Source organism: Solanum lycopersicum, chromosome 9 (genome assembly GCF_036512215.1).
Source record: "Solanum lycopersicum chromosome 9, SLM_r2.1".
Taxonomy (NCBI): domain Eukaryota; kingdom Viridiplantae; phylum Streptophyta; class Magnoliopsida; order Solanales; family Solanaceae; genus Solanum; species Solanum lycopersicum.
This window is the reverse complement of record NC_090808.1, coordinates 4,870,931-4,890,806: the sequence shown is the minus strand read 5'-3', so window position 1 is coordinate 4,890,806 and position 19,876 is coordinate 4,870,931. Positions and strand designations below refer to the sequence as shown.

The following is a 19,876-nucleotide window of genomic DNA, read 5'->3' as shown; positions in this document are numbered from 1 at the left end:
CTCGACCTAATAACTATTCTCTATTTCTAATAATATAATACTAACGTTGAGGTTCCACATATTTATAACTTATGCTACATTGAATATAGTATATAGTTTTACGAACAATAATACTACCAAAATTTTAAAATAATAAAGGACAATAAAGTGTAGGAGGGAAGTTTATTGAAAAATGACAAGTGAAGCATAGCATCATTATGTAAAAGGTGCTTTAGTATTAAGTAATTAATTAGGAAAAGTAAGCTTGTAGATTAAACAATCTTATTTTCGACTATTACATTAGGCATGTGCCCATATATATATATATATATATATATCATAATTTATTCAAACATTATGATTAAAATTTAAGATTTAAACTTCATCAGTCTTGGTAGCTCTACCACTGAAATGGATGACATTGGTCCGAGATGGCAATAATAAAATTAATAGATAATCCTAATCGGTGATTGTTTAAAAATATGTGTGCAAGAAATATATATATATATATATATATATATATATATATATATATATATATATATATATATATATTATATTTGTTGATGTATAAATATAAACATTTTATTATCGAATATTACAAGTTAGGAAGATGAGAGTACTTGAAGAAGCTTAAGTTGGTGAGAGAAGGGTTTTCACTTGTTCGGTATCTATCAATTTTCATCAGTACTTATAAAGAGATAATATTATTATTATTTGAGTAGGGAATGTCTAATATGGGACACACAAAGGAATTTTACTCGAGTAACATGTAATTTATGGATTCACATTATGTTACACACCTAAAACTCAAAGTAACATATAGGTGTGGTCATGGCCGGGTTGAGCTTAATTCGTAAATTTTTTTAATTAATTTCATTTTGTTCTACAGAGGCATAGTGTTTTAAAAGGTGGGGACGTGAGGTGAGGTGTTTTATACAATACGGGCGAGGTATAAGCCTCGAGACACAGGGCGTAAGTCTCATGGATCTACGGGGCGTAGTCTCACGTATATTCAATTTTAAAATTTTATTACTAATAAAATAAGAAAAATTAAACATTTCGATGATTTATGATTTTTATTTGAGATAAACACTAATAATCAATAATGAAGAAAAAAGCAGTATAATTATTATTTGAGAAATATCATTACACCAATAATAAAAATATGATTTAAAAAAATAAATCAAAAATGTCCCGCATATGTTTTTACGCCCAGGACTTGCGTTTTTATGTTTAGGACTTACGCCATATGGATCTACGTTTTAATTGACGCTCAGAGCGTTTTTGGTATGCCCCGCCCTGGGTTTCGCCCCAAAAACGTTTTTGAAAACACTGGTCCCACATATCAAATTTTTCATTTTTAACCTGTCTTCGTCCCGCTTAGACACGTCTCGCATAAATCTGTCCAGTATAAGTTTTTTGATATTTTCTGTTATTAGTTAAGTTTGATACTAAAAACAAAATTCGCAAAAATAAATAAATTCATTTTTTTATTAAGTTATATTAATTTAATAGGATAATGACATAAAAAGAAAATTACTGATCCATTGGTAAACATGTAATTAGAAATTGTATTATTTTTTATTGAACCATTTTCATTTACTATCTTGAATGATTTAATAGTTTTAAAGAAATTATCTTATAATGTTATGTCACTCTTATAACATGTAATAAGTTAAAATTAAATTTGAATCCACATAAAATCACATATACCCGCAATGCGATGTCCCACATTAATTCTAAAAAAAACTCATGTCTACGTGCCCGGCATCCCACCCACTGCACATAATCTTAAATCCACTCCACCCCGTATAGCCTTAAACCCACCTCACCGCACCCCACCCCATTGTCATCCCTAGTAACATGTGATTTTGTATTATACTCCTATACTATCTGAAATGTAAGGCGTAAACTCAAAATTAAAATAGGATAGTGATATATGCATAATTTTTTTATATTCCACTCGACATAATTTATGAAAAAGATTTTATTTTATTTATTTATTGCAAAAATTCTTTAAACATTTGACAAAATTTTAAAAACAACTCTAAATGGTTCTATTTGTGTAAATCACCCAAACAAATTAAATAATAATTTGATATACAATGAATGACAATAACTTTGAAGTGATACAATTATATGCTAATATGTATCAAAACATTAATTCAATCAATAAAAGATATATAACATTGATAACCAATATATTTCCCTACATACATACAAACAAAATAACTCAATGAGAGTATACATAACTAATCATTCAATACGACAAGAAGATTATATATTGCCTTTGAAAATTCAACACACCCTTTATGTTGAATCACAAAATGTACAAAATGGTAAAGACCTCTCTTTAAAAAAAATCACCAACCATTTCTAGTCTTTGAGCCAACAACCCCCACTTTCATTTGATGTTTTGCAACCCCAAGTATGGCAATTCATAAATTTGAAGGGTGTTATATGCATTAATTTGGGACCACTCAATCCATTAATCACATGACATGTTTTCCACCGTCTCCATTAGATAGATACAGTTTTAGACTCGAACTATATATGATTTGGAAAAAAGAATAATACTATCTTACATCTTCGATTCAATGGAAAAAACCAAATCTTTGACTCGCTATATCGCATCGTACTTGAGCAAAACCGATGCGAGATTTTTCAAGATCATACTCCACCCATACATTTTGTTGATGATGGTGTCCTATAATGTACGCCTCAACGGCTAGTTGATCGGAATTTCCAAAAGTAAAACAATGTATCGAATCTTTCCCTCGAATTTCACCAGGTACTCGATACAACAATCGTTCTCCTGAAACAGTTATTTCTGCTCCTCGAAACACTAAACTAACCGATGGTAACTTAGGTAACGACGTTTGATTAATAGGTACTCGATAACACAAGTCCATTGCACCTTGAAAAACAAAATCTTGATCCTCAAGGACCTTAAGGATTGTCATTGTTTGATTCAAAAACTCACTCCTTAGTATAGTGTAAGCTTGACCTAATAGGAATGTAAATTGGGTACCCGAATCAACCATGGTTTGACCCGCCCCAGTATGATAGGGTATAAATACGGATTCAGGTATCGGAAGTAATTTATTCGAAACTTTAATACCTTCAAGTTTAATAGTATACGCAACTCGATCGAAATAAGGTAACGGAAGCGAAATTTCGACTAACGGGGTGTAATTTAACGGTAAAATCCAAGTAAAATTCGATTCACCGAAAAGTAAAATACCAGAAAAATCAAGGCTCGAAATGCAATAAGAAAACTTTTTGAACCCCATTTGTGAAACAAAAGATAGAGATCCACGGTTCATACCCATTAACCCGGTTGTCTTTTCATCTTCATCCGAATCACTACTGAAACCCGAATCCATTGACCCGAATATCGTACCCGTAAAATTCGACCCGCCAATCGTAAACGTATCCATAGCTAAATTCCCTTCTGAAGACGAAGCATCTGCGTAAGAAAGCACAGCATGACAGAAATTCTTCGAATCACAAGAAGCTGGTATGGAAAAATCTTGGGTTCGGGTCGTGCAAATGGGTTCGGAGCAAGAAACGGGTCTGTAGGAGAGTGAACGGTTGGGGTTGAAAATGGGTTGTTTGATTCGGGTTGAATTTGAATGTAGCCATGAAAGTTCACTACCAGTATCGAGCACCATTGTTACATTCTGTGGAGGTGTACCAACTGAAAGGGAAACAGTAAGAGTAACATTGTGAGTAAATGGGAGTTTATTTGGAGATGAAAACCCAGATGAGATTTGTTGAGTTTTTAGGGGTAAAATCAACAATGGTGAAGAAATTTGAGTAATGGAAGAACAGTTAATAAAGAAGAGAAATGGTGTGAGGAAGAAGAAGAGAAGTAATTCCATTGTGAATTGAAAGTGTTTGAGTTTTGGGGACAGAGAGAGAGGATGTGTGAAGGAATCTGAAATTTTCTATGGCTTCAAGTGAAACTTGGTGATAGCCATTAAAGCAAAGCAATATTGAAAGTTTGTTACTATGTCGTTTTTAACACTCTGTTTGGATGGTTGTTTATACAAATGGCATAATTCATCAATGTGAATTGTTACGATTCCGTGATATATGCGTCTATTTATTTAATTTTATATAATTTATAAGTGTGTAATAAATATATGGAAAATTATCAACATATATGCTTACGTAATATAACATATGTAGGCTTAAACTGTCATGTAGGATATTATGTAAAATAAATATATTTATTTATTTATTTTTATATAAACTAGAGTGTTTACTTCTATACTTTTAAATTAATGATATAAATATCAGTTGAGGTGAATAACTTTGTTTAAATTAGCACATTAAAATCATTGTTATCATCATTCAATAATAAGAGATAAATATATTTATTTATTTAATTTTAGATAAATTAGAGTGTTTTACTTCTATACGTTTAAATTAATGATATAGATATCAGTTGAGGTGAATAAGTTTGTTTAAAATTAGCACATCAAAATCATTGTTATTATCATTCAATAATCATCTTAATGGAGTCAATATTTTTATTAAAAGGTATCAAAATATCAAAAATTAAAATGTTGTAATTTATGCACAAAAATTAAAATTACAAAATACTTAAACAATATAATTGAATTGACTAAAAAATATCAATTAACACCTCTTGACATAAGATAATCCCGCACAATTGATTACACATACAAATTAATCATGTGGACATCGGAATGAATTAGAATTGAACCGGTGATGCAAGGATTTTCCAAAATATAACTAAAATATATATAAATAATTAGTCGATCTACATTTTATAAATTTATCACAATATAATTGATAAATAAAATTAATTTACATATATTATATCCTGCATAAGTAAATTATACATAAGTAATATAATTTACGACCAAACAACACCTTAGAGGTGCTTGAAAAGATTTGAAAATGATGTATTGGGCGATTGATTAACATTTAATAATCGGTGGAAATCCCACATTTTGTGGTTGTTAATAATATTGTTAGTTTGTGCTTTTCGTCAAACACAAAAATTTTTTAAAAAAAACTTATTAGTAAAATAGAAGGGGAAAATAAATTGGAGAATATATTATAATGTGAGATTTTAATTTTTTTAATTATTTATAAAGTTAAACTTTAAATAATCAATCAACTAAATTATTTAAATTTTCTAATTACTAAAATATTGTTGTTTCTTCGTGAAGAATCACTTGATTTACAAATTAATTATGTGAAATTATTGTGAAGAATTTATTTTTGGCGTAAGTAATAATGAATGTATTATTATATCGTGGTGAATAATGAAAAAAATTATTATATGATAATTAATAATAATGAGTTGTTGTTATATTACTTATAAAGTATTTCTTACATATTCTAACTAATGGTAGCTTTTGTCCTTAAAGTATAATATTCATTAGTTATAATGTACGTGTCATTATTCAACATTTTATATTATTAGGAATTTAAAGTTAATAAATTTTAAATTATAGTTTTCTTTTTTTAGTTTTAAATTATTAATTTATACATATAAAATAAATTATTTAAGATAAATACAAAATAAAATTTGCAGAAAAAATCTTATTTCAATAAACTCATCCTTCTACTATCAATATATAAAATTAAAAAATACATAAATACCAACATAACCTAATAAGACTATAGTATTATTAAATTAGGCCAACCTAATATTGCTTTAATTAAATGGCTATTTTATTATTTTGTATTGATTTTATGTTAAAATTATTTATACCACACTATCAACCTAAGAGTGACCCTAACGATAACGATAGTGGTGTGTTCATGATTTTGTACCATCAAATTTTTAATTAAATAAAAAAGGAAAGAACATTTGTCTTGTTTGAATTTTCAATAGAGTAATATTTAATTCTTTTTTCACTTTTATTGATTTTATTTCATAATTATGAAAGGTTGGTAGCAAACTGGCCAAAACATCTTAAAGTTGTGTAGTAAAAGCTTCCAAGTGAACTAGGACCAAGGGTGTCCCCGTTTTTAATGAAAGTCGAAAAAATAAGTTTAACAAATTACGATTTGTCAGTTCTATTATAATTGTATTTTTCTCACTAAGAAATTTCGAATAAAAGGGTTGGACCCTCATTCTCTCCCCCCACCGACCCCCACCCCTAACTGGACCCCACATCCCTAATCCTTCCCCTTTCCTCCGTTTCTCCGACACATCCTCTTATCTTTCATAATATTTATCTAAATTATATATATAAAAATATTTTTAACAAAATTTACTTACATACTGAACGTAAGAAAATAAGTGAGAAATTCAACAACTACTGCAGCCAAATCCTACTAAACCTAGAAATTGGACTAATCAACTAAAATCACATCATTTTGTCTGTTTAAACTTCCTATTAAAGTAATAAACACCTTAGGGGACGTTTGGCTCGTACAAAAATAATGCTACAATAATTATCTATAAAAGCACTATAATGTAGAAATCAATTATTATGACATTAATAATTTAATAATTATAATGTGTATAGTTAACACTTCAAAAAAAAATAATTATTTACATATGTACATGTTAAAATAACAGTCATAAAAGATAGTATTGATTTTATAATGGATTCATAAAAGGTTTTTTCTACTTAAAATGTTAATGAACTTAAATTAAAATGTAAAACTACTTAGGATAAAATATATATATACACATACAAGGGAAGGTTTATATACATATACAGATATTGCTTAGAATAAAGAGGTAAAAAATGTTTATTATTCACAATTGAAAAGATGATTTGATTTTTAAAACAAAGTTAAAAAGTGTAAATTAATTTTGCCACTAATAAAATAAACAGTAAATTCAGTTTTTAAATGCTCACAGTTCAAAATTTTAATAATCCAAGTTTCTTTATGAGAAAAAGGCAACATATCTTATGTTATCATTTTTATATTTTAATTAATTCACACGCACAGCCATAAAAAAAAATGGAATTAAGGAAGAATCAATGAACATGGTAGGCTACATATTTTGTGTGTAATTTATAAATATAAATATAAAGATAGGGAAAAAGTGTATTTAATTTTATTTATATGATACGATGATAACATGATATATAAAGAGGGTAAAAGAATTTAACATCATTAATAATGTAATTTATTTAATTGATATATTATGCAAGTAAATATTACTCTTGATATGAAAAGCTACACATAAATGATAAATAACTATTTTAACAAAAATGATAAATCAATTAGCCATAGGGACAAATAAACAGCACTAATTAGTATGGGACGAAGGGAGCTAGTACTACACTATAGAAATATCTAATTGAAGTTTCTTTTTTCACTTTTACTTATACATAATTAATTTGTATATTCGAATAATAAATAAAATTATATTTTATTAAAATAATTATACGTAAAATTGATTTCAGTGATTAATAAAAAAGTTTTTTGGAACGAAGCGTTTGTTGGGAATATGAAGAGGTGAATATGACGTTATACAGAAGCTTACAATTTGCAAATCACATGATTGATAAATTAGATAACAAAAACTAATAGTAAAAACAAAAAAAATACTATTATATCAAAAGTAATATGAAGAAAAAATATTGAAACTGTGGATAGAATAAAATCCTCCATAAACAAAAGTCTCTAAATTACTACATTGTGGATTTTATTGTTCTTTTGTGTTAGAAGAAACAAGCTTATGTTATAGAATACTTAAACATTTCCTACTATAAAAGAAATAGCTACTCTAAAACTTTTTCCTACTCTAAAATTTTTTCCTAATAAAAAAAAATAAACTAAATATAAAATAATATTATATTTCCCTTTCAAAAAAACTAAAAACATTTATAGTAATATTTTATCTTTTCTGTAAGAAAAAATAAATATTAAATTATAATAAGAAAATCATAACAAAATTCTAACATCGTCCTTCCTCGTATATTATACCAGGAATCTAAAATATTAAATTCAACCATTTTGAACAGAATATATTATATAATTTTTTACGAAGGACGGCCTCAAGATAATATAGCTCTGCATCTGGAGCTCATAGTCCAAGTTAAAAATAATATCCTATTTTTTTCTCCCACACATCTTACTATTAAAAAAAATGTAAATTTCACCTATCTTTATCGATTGATGATATAAATATTTAACCATTCAAGCAAATCTAACTTGTCTAAGTTAGAAATAAATCTTATTCTTGGTTGTGTTTTATCAAAAAGAGCAACTTTATTATACTTACCTCCCAATGGTCTAATCACAAGTGAGGCATTAAATGAGACTTTATTGATTTCACTCATTGCTTCTTTAAAGCATTTATTGGGATTCTCAAGACATTTATGCAAAAAGTAGACACTTGTCTCAAATAAGTGTGTGAAGAACTCAACTAAAGTGAAGTTGAAGAAAGCATTTTAGATCTAAAACTTTGTAAGTTTTACTTTGGCACATGGGGGGGTTGTGTTGTAAAAATCAACACATCAAAATACACCCTTCAAAGGAGCTTTGAAGCTAGCACATGACATGTTACTATAATATGGGCAACACAATCCTTAGAAAAAAATAGGGACCCTCTTTACACATCTCTTTGATCCACCAAACATATTTACATATAGGTGAATATATAATTAAAATATAAAATAAATAAATATTTAAATTAATGTGTGAATATTATTACGTTTTGTAAAGAGATTTAAATTTAATGCAGTATAATTTATATTAATATAAGAGAAAATGCACAAGTACTCCCTCAACCTATGCACGAAATTTCAGAGACACACTTATACTATACTAAGGTCCTATTATCTTTTTGAACTTATTTTATAAGTAATTTTTTATCCATTTTCGACTTACGTGACACTAGCTTGAAAAAAGGCAACCAGCGTTGAACCCATAAAATAGTGTCACGTAAGCGAAAAGCGGTAGAAAATTATTAATAAAATAAGTTTAGGAGGATAATAGTTACTTAGTATAGTATAAATATGTATAAAATTTCGGACATAGGTTGAGGGGGTACTTGTGCATTATCCCTTAATACAATAATATATCTATTGACTTGTATTATTTAGAATGCAATAGCCCAATAATATTATATAATTTAAGTAACTCTAGATTAGAAGATTTCAAAATGCAACAAAAAAAAATGTTATCCTTTTGTATAAATTGCAGACTTAAAACATATTTACATTGATTTATTTTAAGTCCTTTTAAGTCGGATAAAATAATAGAATAATGAGTAATGAGAGAAGAAGTAATGTAGTTTATCAAAATTGTTGTATTGAAAATACATTGTAGTTATCTAATAGTTAATCATTATTCTTAGCGTTCCATATTAACTAAATTTTTGAGGTGTTTTATATTTTTTATGAAAAATAGATTACAATATAATTGAATTACTTTTTTACTTTTATTTTTATTAATTATTGTTAAATTTATGATTAAATAACTAAATAATCCTTCTGTTCCTATTTAGTTGTCCACTTTAGAAGTGACACACATATGAAGACATTAATGATTATCATATGTTAGTTACAATTTTACCCTTGAAATTAAAAGATTATGTAACTCCCCAAGTATAATAAATGTATTTTCTGGTTCCAAAAAGCATGCATTACAACTTAATAGTACTTGAAATTTTTTAGAATTAAATAAGGGCATATTATGAAAAAATATATTGTCCTTTCTTAATTTGTTAAAATGGACAAGCAAATAGGAACAAACATAAAAGGAAATATGAACAAGTAAATAGAAACGGAGGGAGTAATAATTAATCACTAATGTCGGTACTAACTAATGAAAAGTAAAATTAGAAGAACACTCGGAAAATAATGTTGAAAAATAAAAAATTAAGTTAATTTAAAAAATAAAAAATAACTCAAAAATTAAAGAAATATAAAATGAATTAAGTATTTCTTAAAAAGGGTGTAAAATGAATAAGTAAAAGTAAAAGATTACCGCTAGCTAAATAATCCAGCAGTTTTAAGTTAACTTAATAATTTATACGCAGCTGTCAATAATCATAACGATGGAAGTACTCTCTCTAGGCCATATTAAATGAATAGTTGGGATGTGATATATTTTTTAAATAAAAGTATTCAAGGATAAAAAATAATTAAGGGTAATGTTAAATGGGGAAAAAAATTAGCTAGAAATTTAAAAAGTTTATAATATTTTCTTTTAATTTTAAAACAAATTATTATTATTTTCATTTTTCAACTGAAAAATATTAAAGTTAAAATGGAAAAACTATTCAATTTTTTTATTAAAAAGGTAAAAATATTCAAAAAAAAATAAAATAATATAGATAAAATATCACTTTTGATCAAATTTCTTTAAAACTTCAAAAATTTTACTTTATTTTGATTTTTGAATTATAAGAAAATCACAATAATTCACTTTTATATGGAAGGAGTAATAAATAGTGAATTCACTTATGTATTCTAATTCTAGATTAAAATTATTGGAGCTTTAATCAAATTGAAATCGTATACTTATATTGCGAGAATTATTTGAGGATGATACTCTTAATATGATTTTTTTTCATACACAAAATTGAATCCCTCAAACACCAAAATTCAAAATCCACTTATTACGAGTGAAACACCACTCACGATCCTATTTAGGAATGACACTCTCAATATGATTTTTTTCCATATACAAAACCTGACCCCCTCATATATTTAATTTTAAAACCTCTAATTAAAAATAAAATAAACATATCGACTACTATATCGACGCAAGTCATATTTATGGGGAAACAAACTCATGTAACACGATGTAGACATTTCCAGTGAAACAAATAAAAAGTTTATGACAAATATGGTGACAAAAAGACTAAATTAAACCATGCACGTTTGTATACATTTCTGTTATATGATTATCATAACAAGACTTTTTAAACGTCATTATAGAATCTTCGAGCATTTTATTTTATTCGACTCATATTGATTTGATATAATTCTTTTAGAAGATATATTTATCAAAAGAGTTTCTATTAGATTTTGTAAACTTAAATCTGACAATTATTTTTTCGTCTCAAAATAAATATTTATTTTATATATTTTGAACTTATCAAGAAATAATTATAGAAAGTATAGTTTACTAAATAATCTCTATCTATTAGGAAAATTATGTATTATTAAGAAAAAAGCTTTTTGATACGAAGGTATGATTGAAAAAACATACCATATTGATTTTGTTTAAAATTTGAAAGCGACTTTATTTTGGATTTCTTTTTTTTTATTAAAGTGTTTTCTAAAATAGAGGAAATAATACTTTATATAGTTATTTAGTTATAAGGGCAATATTACAACAAATGAACAATAAATTTCTCTTAATTTGCTTTGCAGATGAATTACGAAATCTATTTTTAATATAAGATAAGTAAAATAAAACATAAATTAATATTTCCACAGGCTTCTACAGAATATAGCAACTAGACACACTACTCTGGAGATTCTTTGGAACTGTTTGAAGGGAGGAAAATATTTTTCAACAAATAATTTTTTAATTTAAAAAATTACTTTTTATTATTTTTAATAAATTTATTTTTTCTAAAAATATGCAACACGATCCATGCCATCGTATGGTCCAATTTAATGTGGATTTGTTTGTTATTGGATTGCGAAATTCTATTGGGCCGTTAGGTCCGAAGGCCTTTCAAAGTTTAATTTATGGGAAAATTGTATATAATAGCAAATTAATAACCTAAAATAAATGAAGTAGCTAGGGTTTGATTTAATTGTGCTTCATATCAAATCTTTGCAAAAAATTGTCAGACGTCTCTCTCCCGAATATCTCGCCTGCTTCCTCACTTTTTATACGAACACAAGTGTACAAACGTTATTTCTAATTGTATAAAGCAGAGAAAATTGTATAAATACACATATTTTTGTTCCCCTCTTCCAGATATCGCTCTCCACTCTCCCAAATCTCGCTCGCCACCCTCGCCTTTCTTACTTATACAAATAGAAGCGAAATGTATAAATTGCGTTTCTATTTGTATAAAGCGTGAGAAAATTGTATATACACATGCAAGTACATATATTTTCGTCCTATACACTTATAATTATACAATAAAAATACTCCCCTGCCCAGTATCTTTTGCCTTTCTCTCTTTCTCGTTTTATACAATTTTCAAATTGTATCTAATTTCTTTCTTTCTCGTTTTATACAATTCGATTCAATTGTATATTCATCGTCAAGTCTCTTTTGTCTTTCTCTTTTCTCTTTTTATACAAATTCATATTGTATATAATCGTTCTATACATTTATAATAATACGATTCGTTTTTATACAGTTTTCTGCCCAAGTGTTTTTCTCTTTCTTATTTTATACACTTCGTTTTATACAATTTGTATCAACTGTATATGTATAACGAATTATACAGTTTCTATGTTTGTTACGGAGCGTAATTATACAAATTTTGTTATAACATAATTTTTTATTTTCTATATGTGAAAATTGCCCTTTATGAAAATTACGAGTGTATTAAATTAGGGGTGGGCATAAACACCGAAAAACCAAAACACCGAATCGAACCGAATTTTTTTAGAATTTCGGTATCAGTATTTCGATTTTCGGTTCGGTATTCGGTTTAATTTTTTGTATTTTTTGATATTTCAGTTCGATTTTCGATACATATTACTTTGGAATTCGATATTTCGGTTTAAACCGAAATATTATGCTATAATTTAATAATTTATAAATTATATTATATTAATTAATTATTAATATTAAATAATTTTTTTTAAAAAAAGTAGAAAACCCTAATACCCTACTTTGACTCTTTCTCTTTCTACTAGATTTTTTCTCCTTTCAATTCACTCCTCATCCTCTCCTCTTCAGCTCTTCTTCCTCTTATCTTCTCCTCTTCCTCTTCTATTCCAACTACTCTTCAGCTCCAACCACTCTTGTCTTCAGCAGCGCCGCCAGGCGCCAGGCGCCAGCCGCCGTCCACAACAAGGGAAGCAGCAGTAGCCGCGACAGCAGCACAGCAGCAGCCAGCCACAGACAGCAGCACAGCAGCAACCAGCCGCGACAGCACTCAGCAGCAGCCAGCCGCCGACCGTGCAGCAGTTTGGTCCATTAAAAAACCGAAATAAAAAATCGAATCGAATTAATAAAAATCAAACCGAAATATTTCGATTCGGTATTCGATACGCAATTTACAAAAACCGAAAACCGAAAAAACCGAAAAAAACCCGAACCGAACCGAAATACCGAATGCCCACCACTATATTAAATTTGAAGTAATTATATACCCATCTCGATTTTAATTTAATATAAACAAATAATAAACCCTTCTCCAAGATAATAAATCCCTTCTTCTCCAAAGTTCCAGTACCTTCTAGTTTCTACAAAATCTCTTCAATAAATTCTTCTTCTTCCCTAAACAAAACACCGAAAAATCTAAGTAAGAAATCAAAAATGGCGAAAGAGGGACCTAATTGGGATGGTTTATTGAAATGGAGTCTATCTCATGCTGATGGTACCAAACCTCCTCCTCGCAATTTGAGGTAACCAAATTCGAATCAATGAATTTCTTTGTTTTATAGCAAAAGATTGAAACTTTTGATATGGGTTTTGTTGGTTGAATAGTAATTTCAGTTTAGATAGTTTGTAGGTTTGAGTTGTGTGCTGTGCACACTAAGCCTCTTGTGTTTAAGTGGAGAGGGTGGGCTTATTGTTCTTGTTTTCAAAGGTTGTAGTGTAAAAGAGGGGTTCTGTAGGTGATGATGACAAGCTAAAAATAGTTGAAACATGAGTGGAATTGATAAAAGAGGATTTATGTAGCAGGCAGATTGGTTTTGGGTTGATTGGGGTAGTATTTGAAAAAAGTTTCCATTTTATATGTTCATTGATTGGTGTAGGGATAGATCTTTTTGTAGTATGCTTTGTCATGGTTTCTTTTAGCATTTTGTCTCGACTTCTTTACTTCAGTTGTTTTCATTTTTCGAATTGTGTTGTAATGATTTTACTTGAGCTGAGGGTCTATGAGAAACAACATCATTATCCTTCCCAAACCCCACTTATGGAATTACACTTGGTATCTTATTCTTGTTGATTGATTAATTGGTGTAGTAATTTGAATGATTCTATTTTTATTTGTTCTTTTCTGTGGAAGTTGGTCTTATATTGAAGTTATTGGTTGATTGTGTTACTGTGGGTCAGTGAGGAGGACAGGAGGTGGTTCATGGAGGCTATGCAAGCTCAAACTGTTGATGTGATTAAGAGAATGAAGGAGATTACACTTGTCATGCAAACACCAGAGCAGGTTTTGGAATCACAGGGGGTGACTTCCCAAGATATTGAAGGTACTTGTTTAGTTTTTCTTGATAATGTGTAATCATATTTTATGAATTTTACTCGTTTTGACTTTTTTGCTGGCCTTGTGATTTCACAGATATGCTGGATGAGCTACAAGAACATGTCGAATCAATTGATATGGCTAATGGTGAGTTCTTGGTGTAATTTAGTTATTCAGAAATGTGTGTGTATCATGATTTGGTAGTTACGCATATTACATAATTCTTGCTAACCAGCTAATTTGGAATTGAGGTCTTGTTGTGGAAGCTCTATCTGTTAGAGTGTCCCACATTAGTTGAGGGAATAGATTGTTGTCTCCTTATAGTATTGGACAATTCTTGTCACATGAGCTAGCTTTTGTTGTTGATTTAGGCCCAATTCTTGTCTCCATTTCTTAATATGGAGTTAGAGCTGCATCAGTATTTTCTTAGTTTACTGAATACTAGGCCCAATGTTAAATTGTTCATGCTCTGGTTATCTACTCTCGGTTATCAGAGGAGACTTAACATCTCACATTGTTTGAAAGAATGACCCCTTGTCTTTTATATATTTTTTGCTCAATCCTCACCTCTTAAGCTAGCTTTTGGGGTCCAGTGCCCAAGGCCAATTCACTTGATAATATCATGTAGGTTTAATTGAAGTTTCCAATGTTGCACGTCATGTGCTTGAACTTCGCCACATTCAAAATCACTGTATTTAAGTGGACGAGAGTAGAGGCGCGTACCAATTATTGCCTAGTTATGAGCCGGCCCTCGGAATTTCTCGGCAATTAAAACAAAATTGTCCTGATCAAAGAGTAGTTTCATTGGTTATATGAGTTCATTCTTTTGCTGTTCTTTGACAAAGGTAGTCTGTAGTTCATATCATTGTGTTCATCTAGGAGCCAAGATTGTAATTATTTCCTGTTTTGTGAAGTGTGACCTGACAAGCATCCTGTATTTCTGTGAGTAGATACTGACCAGCATGCATGTTGGATACTCCATAAATAGTGCATATTTGAAGAATCCGACACGGGTGCAACAACATTTTTGGAGAGTTTGAGCAACATAGTTCTGCAATGGTTTTTTCTTAGACTGAAGAATTTTTGTTCTGTCTCAAAATTGCAGTAATGATATTGCTCTCATCTTTTACCTATGATAAATTCAACGACGTACATCCACTCATTTCAAGGAAAACCATGTGAGAATAGGTGCTCAGTAAAGTTATGCAACTTCATGATAATCTCTATTGAAGATGTTTGTGCTCCATAATCACATATTCAAACAAATAAAAACCTCAGTCACACATATCCTCTTTGATGTTGCTCCTGATTTCCAGATGTTTATCTCTGGTTCCTAGTTATTGTAATTGGTTGTGTTCAGATAATAATTACTTGTTGAAAAACAAAAAATGAAGCATATTAGACCAAGCTGACACTATTAAGTATTCCATAATATACATCACTCTGATCCTCCATCATGCCTTTTTCCGTCATAAGCTTAATTCTGATAATTTATGTCAGCAGTCACAATTTTCTTTTAATATGTATTTCGTATGAATGTACTCTTGGTGTTATTGTGATTTGTGCTCTACATTATGAGGTCCTTGAGACTTCTAGTCAACCTAGAAGTAAAGAAAGAAAGGTCTACCAAGTAGAAAAGAAATAAATGAAGAGGTTTCTCGTTTACTTTGGTATGAATCAGTTAAGGGGCTTTCATGAGCATGAAGAGAATGGGTATATCCTACAGTTTGAGATGTTTTTACTCTGTTGCCTCTTTAAGAGCTTGGTAACTGGTTGCTTCCTTGAATTGAATGGAACACTTCAGAACAAGGCCTCCAAGAGTATCTAAGAGTATGGAACAAAGTAAAAAACATGTAATCTCTCATCCTTTACAGCATTAATGTTAAACTGGAATGCCTATGACTAAGCTATAACGGATATCAAGAGCCACTCGAACCTGGTAGGCCGTATTCCATGGTTACTGCTGGAAACTAGAAAAAGAGAAGAGGACCAGAAAGACCTGGGGGAAGTGGTCTATACTTTGTTAGTGTTACTGGCTCATAGGTAATCTTTACTATCAGCACTTGGACATTCCGCTCTTTGTGTCCTTTCCCTCCTCATTCCTTGGGGATTTCGTTCTCTTTACTTGCTTTGTTGTCATTTTCTGTTTGAGCTTTCAATATTTAATTATGTGGTATTCCCATTATTAAAAGTTTTAGTCTTATGCTCGATTTCTTTTATTGTTATTCGGCAGATCTGAATTCAATTGGTGGATTGGTGCCTCTTCTTGGTTACTTAAAGAACTCCCATGCAAACATTAGAGCCAAAGCGGCAGAAGTCGTAAGTACAATTGTTCAGAACAACCCGAGGAGCCAACAACTGGTAATGGAAGCTAATGGCCTAGAACCCCTTCTGTCAAATTTTACCTCAGATCCTGATGTTACTGCCCGCACTAAAGCTCTTGGTGCAATTTCATGTGAGTACTTTCCCCGTTATGATTTATTAGTTAAGTGTGCCCTTTAAATTTTGGTGTCATGTCATCTGTGTTTTCCAGTAGCGTTGATCAACTAGTTTTTTTATTTTTCCTTTATTCCAGCTTTAATTAGGCACAACAAGCCTGCCATTGCTGCATTTCGTCTTGCAAATGGTTATGCAGGTTTAAGAGATGCTTTGAGTTCTGAGAGTGTGAGATTTCAGAGGTACTATTTTCTATATCATGCACTAGACGTTTCTGAATCAACCATTGATGAAGCTGCTGCTTTCCCGTAAACCTTCCTCTTTTATATTCCTTTCTAATAGGTATAGTCCTGTTCTTTTGCAGGAAAGCCCTTAACTTGATCCATTATTTACTACATGAGAATCATTCAGACTGCAATGTAGTGACTGAGCTAGGATTTCCTCGAGTTATGATGCATCTAGCCTCTAGTGATGATGGAGAAGTGCGAGAGGGTGCCCTACAAGGTCTTCTTGACCTTGCCCAAGACAAGACAGGAGAGGTTGCTGGCTCCTCATCGACTGAAGAAAATGAGAAACTCAAGCAAATACTCCAGGAGCGAATTAAGGGGATTTCCTCTATGTCACCTGAAGATCTTGGTGCTGCTAAAGAAGAGAGGCAACTTGTAGATTCCCTCTGGAATACTTGCTACAATGAACCTTCCTCTCTTAGAGAGAAAGGCCTAGTTGTTCTCCCCGGAGAGGATGCATTACCACCTGATGTTGCTAGCAAGCATTTTGAACCTCCTCTGAGAGCTTGGGCTGCAAATAGGAACGAGGATACTAAGCCAAGTAACGAAAAGAAACAGGCTCCCTTATTGCTAGGCCTAGGTCCACCTACACAGGGTCCTCCTGTGCAGAATAGCTCTAGTGGAGCCATGTCTGGGGAAGAAAATAGAGACACCTCTGCATGATGTACATTTTTGGGCAATACCAGGTTATTCAGCTTAATATATCTTTGTGATATTACAAATAACACTGTGTTAAATGCCAAGTGTTTTCTGGATAATTTTGAGTCTTTCCTCTCTGTCATGTCACACTTCCAATTTTTCTTCATTTCCTTTGTTGTTTAACCAAATTCTCAAGTGTAATGCTGTATTTGTTTTGGTTATAGTATACGTACAACATTGACTGTTGAATCTGTTTTTATTTTGGTGAATTTTATCACAATATGAAAATCTGAACTATTACTAGTATTGCTGTTCATTGACTTCCATTAATTTTCTGCTATGACTTGAGTTACATAAGTTGAGGACAACAAACTGCCTCTAGATGGACATGTGTTTCCATCCAATCCTAAGGTACATGAAACTTGTATTACAGATTCCCAGAACTCTTTATTTTGGAGGGCAAAAGATAATGACATACCTTGTAGCCCTACACCTGTTTAGGCTAGAAGACTCATCAAATGCATAACTGTAAGCCTTGGGACAGATGGCTTTAAATAGATGAGCAAAAATAGTAGGTTTGCAAGTTTTGGGATCTGCAAACTTTCCTGTGCAGCAGTACTTGGCTGATTGTATAGCCAAGCAAGCACTCTTACACCCTACCACTTCTCCATCAACCTTCACTTCTAGTGCAGATGGGCAACATATATTCAGATCAACATCACACTCCGCCACGCCACAACCTGTTCCTCCACCTACAGGTCTCATTGAAACTGGCACGTTGAAGCCATCGACCAAGCTCACATCGTAGAAATGCAGGGGCGAAGTTGATGAGCCTAGTGTCATTTCCACAACAGTAGCTGGTGGCTTACCTCCTAACCCCCTGCATTTTAACTGACCATTACAGTCTCCAGTATCACATGAGCCTTGACCAGTCTTATTAAAGTGACAATTCTGCCTGGCCCATAGCCTACCTGACCACTTCTCAGGCACATCGAAGACTACTTCGTCACCACTTCTCATATGAAAGCCACCATCTTTAGGAGTCATCTTCCCTGTATTCCCAAGAATTCCAGGCCATATGCTTCTTCTGCAGTTGTTCACTAGGATAAGTTGTGTCCCATCTGCAGTCACATGAAAAAGAGTAAAACAAGTCAAGAAGATATTGTGCATTCAAACAAGCTAGGACATAGATTAAGAGTCAGGGAATTACTTGTGCTGACAAGAAAGAGGTATAGACAGAGTGCAATACATAGTAGATGAGTTAAAATCTGCATTTTGACACTTTGAGAAGCTGAAGCTCAGGTAAACTGAGTCAGTGGGGAGTGGAAGAGCTAGCTCAAGTTTATAAGTACAAACTAAATATTCTGTTTAACTGTGTGCTTTTAGTTTATTATAACCAACAATGGTATCTTTTTTACCTTTCTTTTGGGAACACGGGGCATATATGCATTGCTTCAAGTGTAGGACTTGTACCACACTATAGATTAATGTGATTTGGAGATATACTTAGCTTGTGTAGATGCTTCAACTCTACTCACTCATCACAAAGCTAGAATTGTCATGGTCTATGTTGCTCGAACTATTAAAAAATATTAATGTGCGCGTGTTTGATTCTCCAAAAATAGTTGACTCACTCATCAGAGAAGCTAGAATTGTCATGGTCGATGTCGTCTAGACTCGATGTCAATGTGTCGGGTTCTTCAACAATAGTATATTTCTGGAGAAATCGACACAATTACGGAATCAAAAGTGAAAAATATTGCGCGAGATTTAGGCGGTGGTTATTGATCAGATAATTTATTCGTGATACGAGTTATTTAAAAACATGTGAGATGACCAAAAATATTGTAATAAAGTTGCTCTCTTTTTATTGTGCATAAAATAATAGTACATAAATTTTCTCATAATTTATACACGTATTAATTACATGAGTTTCCAAATTGTAATCTATTAATTTTTACCTCCTAAACACATACTCACATATTCTAATTATAATATATGTCTAACTTATCTCAAAACTAGCTATCACACGATCCTAGTATTTTTATCTGATCAGATCTGAATAAGTTATTTTTGTTAAAAGAAAACTGTCTTACACTAATAAGTATTGTGATTAAGCTTTAAAAATGAAAAGGACTTGAGCTGCATTAAGCTTTAAGCTATCGTTTTAACTTAACAGTAAGGATTAGAATGGTCCCTAATATCTAATTAACACCTAATAGTGGATATATATAGT

General features: G+C 30.8%; 3 protein-coding genes across 3 annotated transcripts; 1 reads left to right on the top strand and 2 right to left on the bottom strand.

Moving 5' to 3' along the window:
* Window positions 1-2,146: 2,146 nt before the first annotated feature.
* Window positions 2,147-4,091, bottom strand: LOC101255725 (aspartic proteinase PCS1). Its single transcript, XM_004246384.5, has one exon. The coding sequence runs from the start codon at window positions 3,864-3,866 to the stop codon at window positions 2,577-2,579; it is 1,290 nt and encodes a 429-aa protein (XP_004246432.1). The 5' UTR covers window positions 3,867-4,091; the 3' UTR covers window positions 2,147-2,576.
* An 8,615-nt stretch (window positions 4,092-12,706) lies between these two features.
* LOC101253115 (hsp70 nucleotide exchange factor FES1) lies at window positions 12,707-17,889 on the top strand. The gene is made up of 6 exons (XM_004246375.4): window positions 12,707-13,487; window positions 14,143-14,285; window positions 14,375-14,425; window positions 16,512-16,733; window positions 16,854-16,956; window positions 17,079-17,889. Exons 1-6 carry the CDS (start codon window positions 13,399-13,401, stop codon window positions 17,662-17,664), a joined length of 1,194 nt encoding a protein of 397 aa, XP_004246423.1. The 5' UTR covers window positions 12,707-13,398; the 3' UTR covers window positions 17,665-17,889.
* A 57-nt stretch (window positions 17,890-17,946) lies between these two features.
* Window positions 17,947-19,045, bottom strand: LOC101261057 (thaumatin-like protein). Its single transcript, XM_004246403.5, has 2 exons — window positions 18,851-19,045; window positions 17,947-18,761 (listed from the first exon to the last, which is right to left on the bottom strand). The coding sequence occupies exons 1-2, from the start codon at window positions 18,912-18,914 to the stop codon at window positions 18,088-18,090; spliced, it is 738 nt and encodes a 245-aa protein (XP_004246451.1). The 5' UTR covers window positions 18,915-19,045; the 3' UTR covers window positions 17,947-18,087.
* Between the last annotated feature and the right edge of the window lie 831 nt (window positions 19,046-19,876).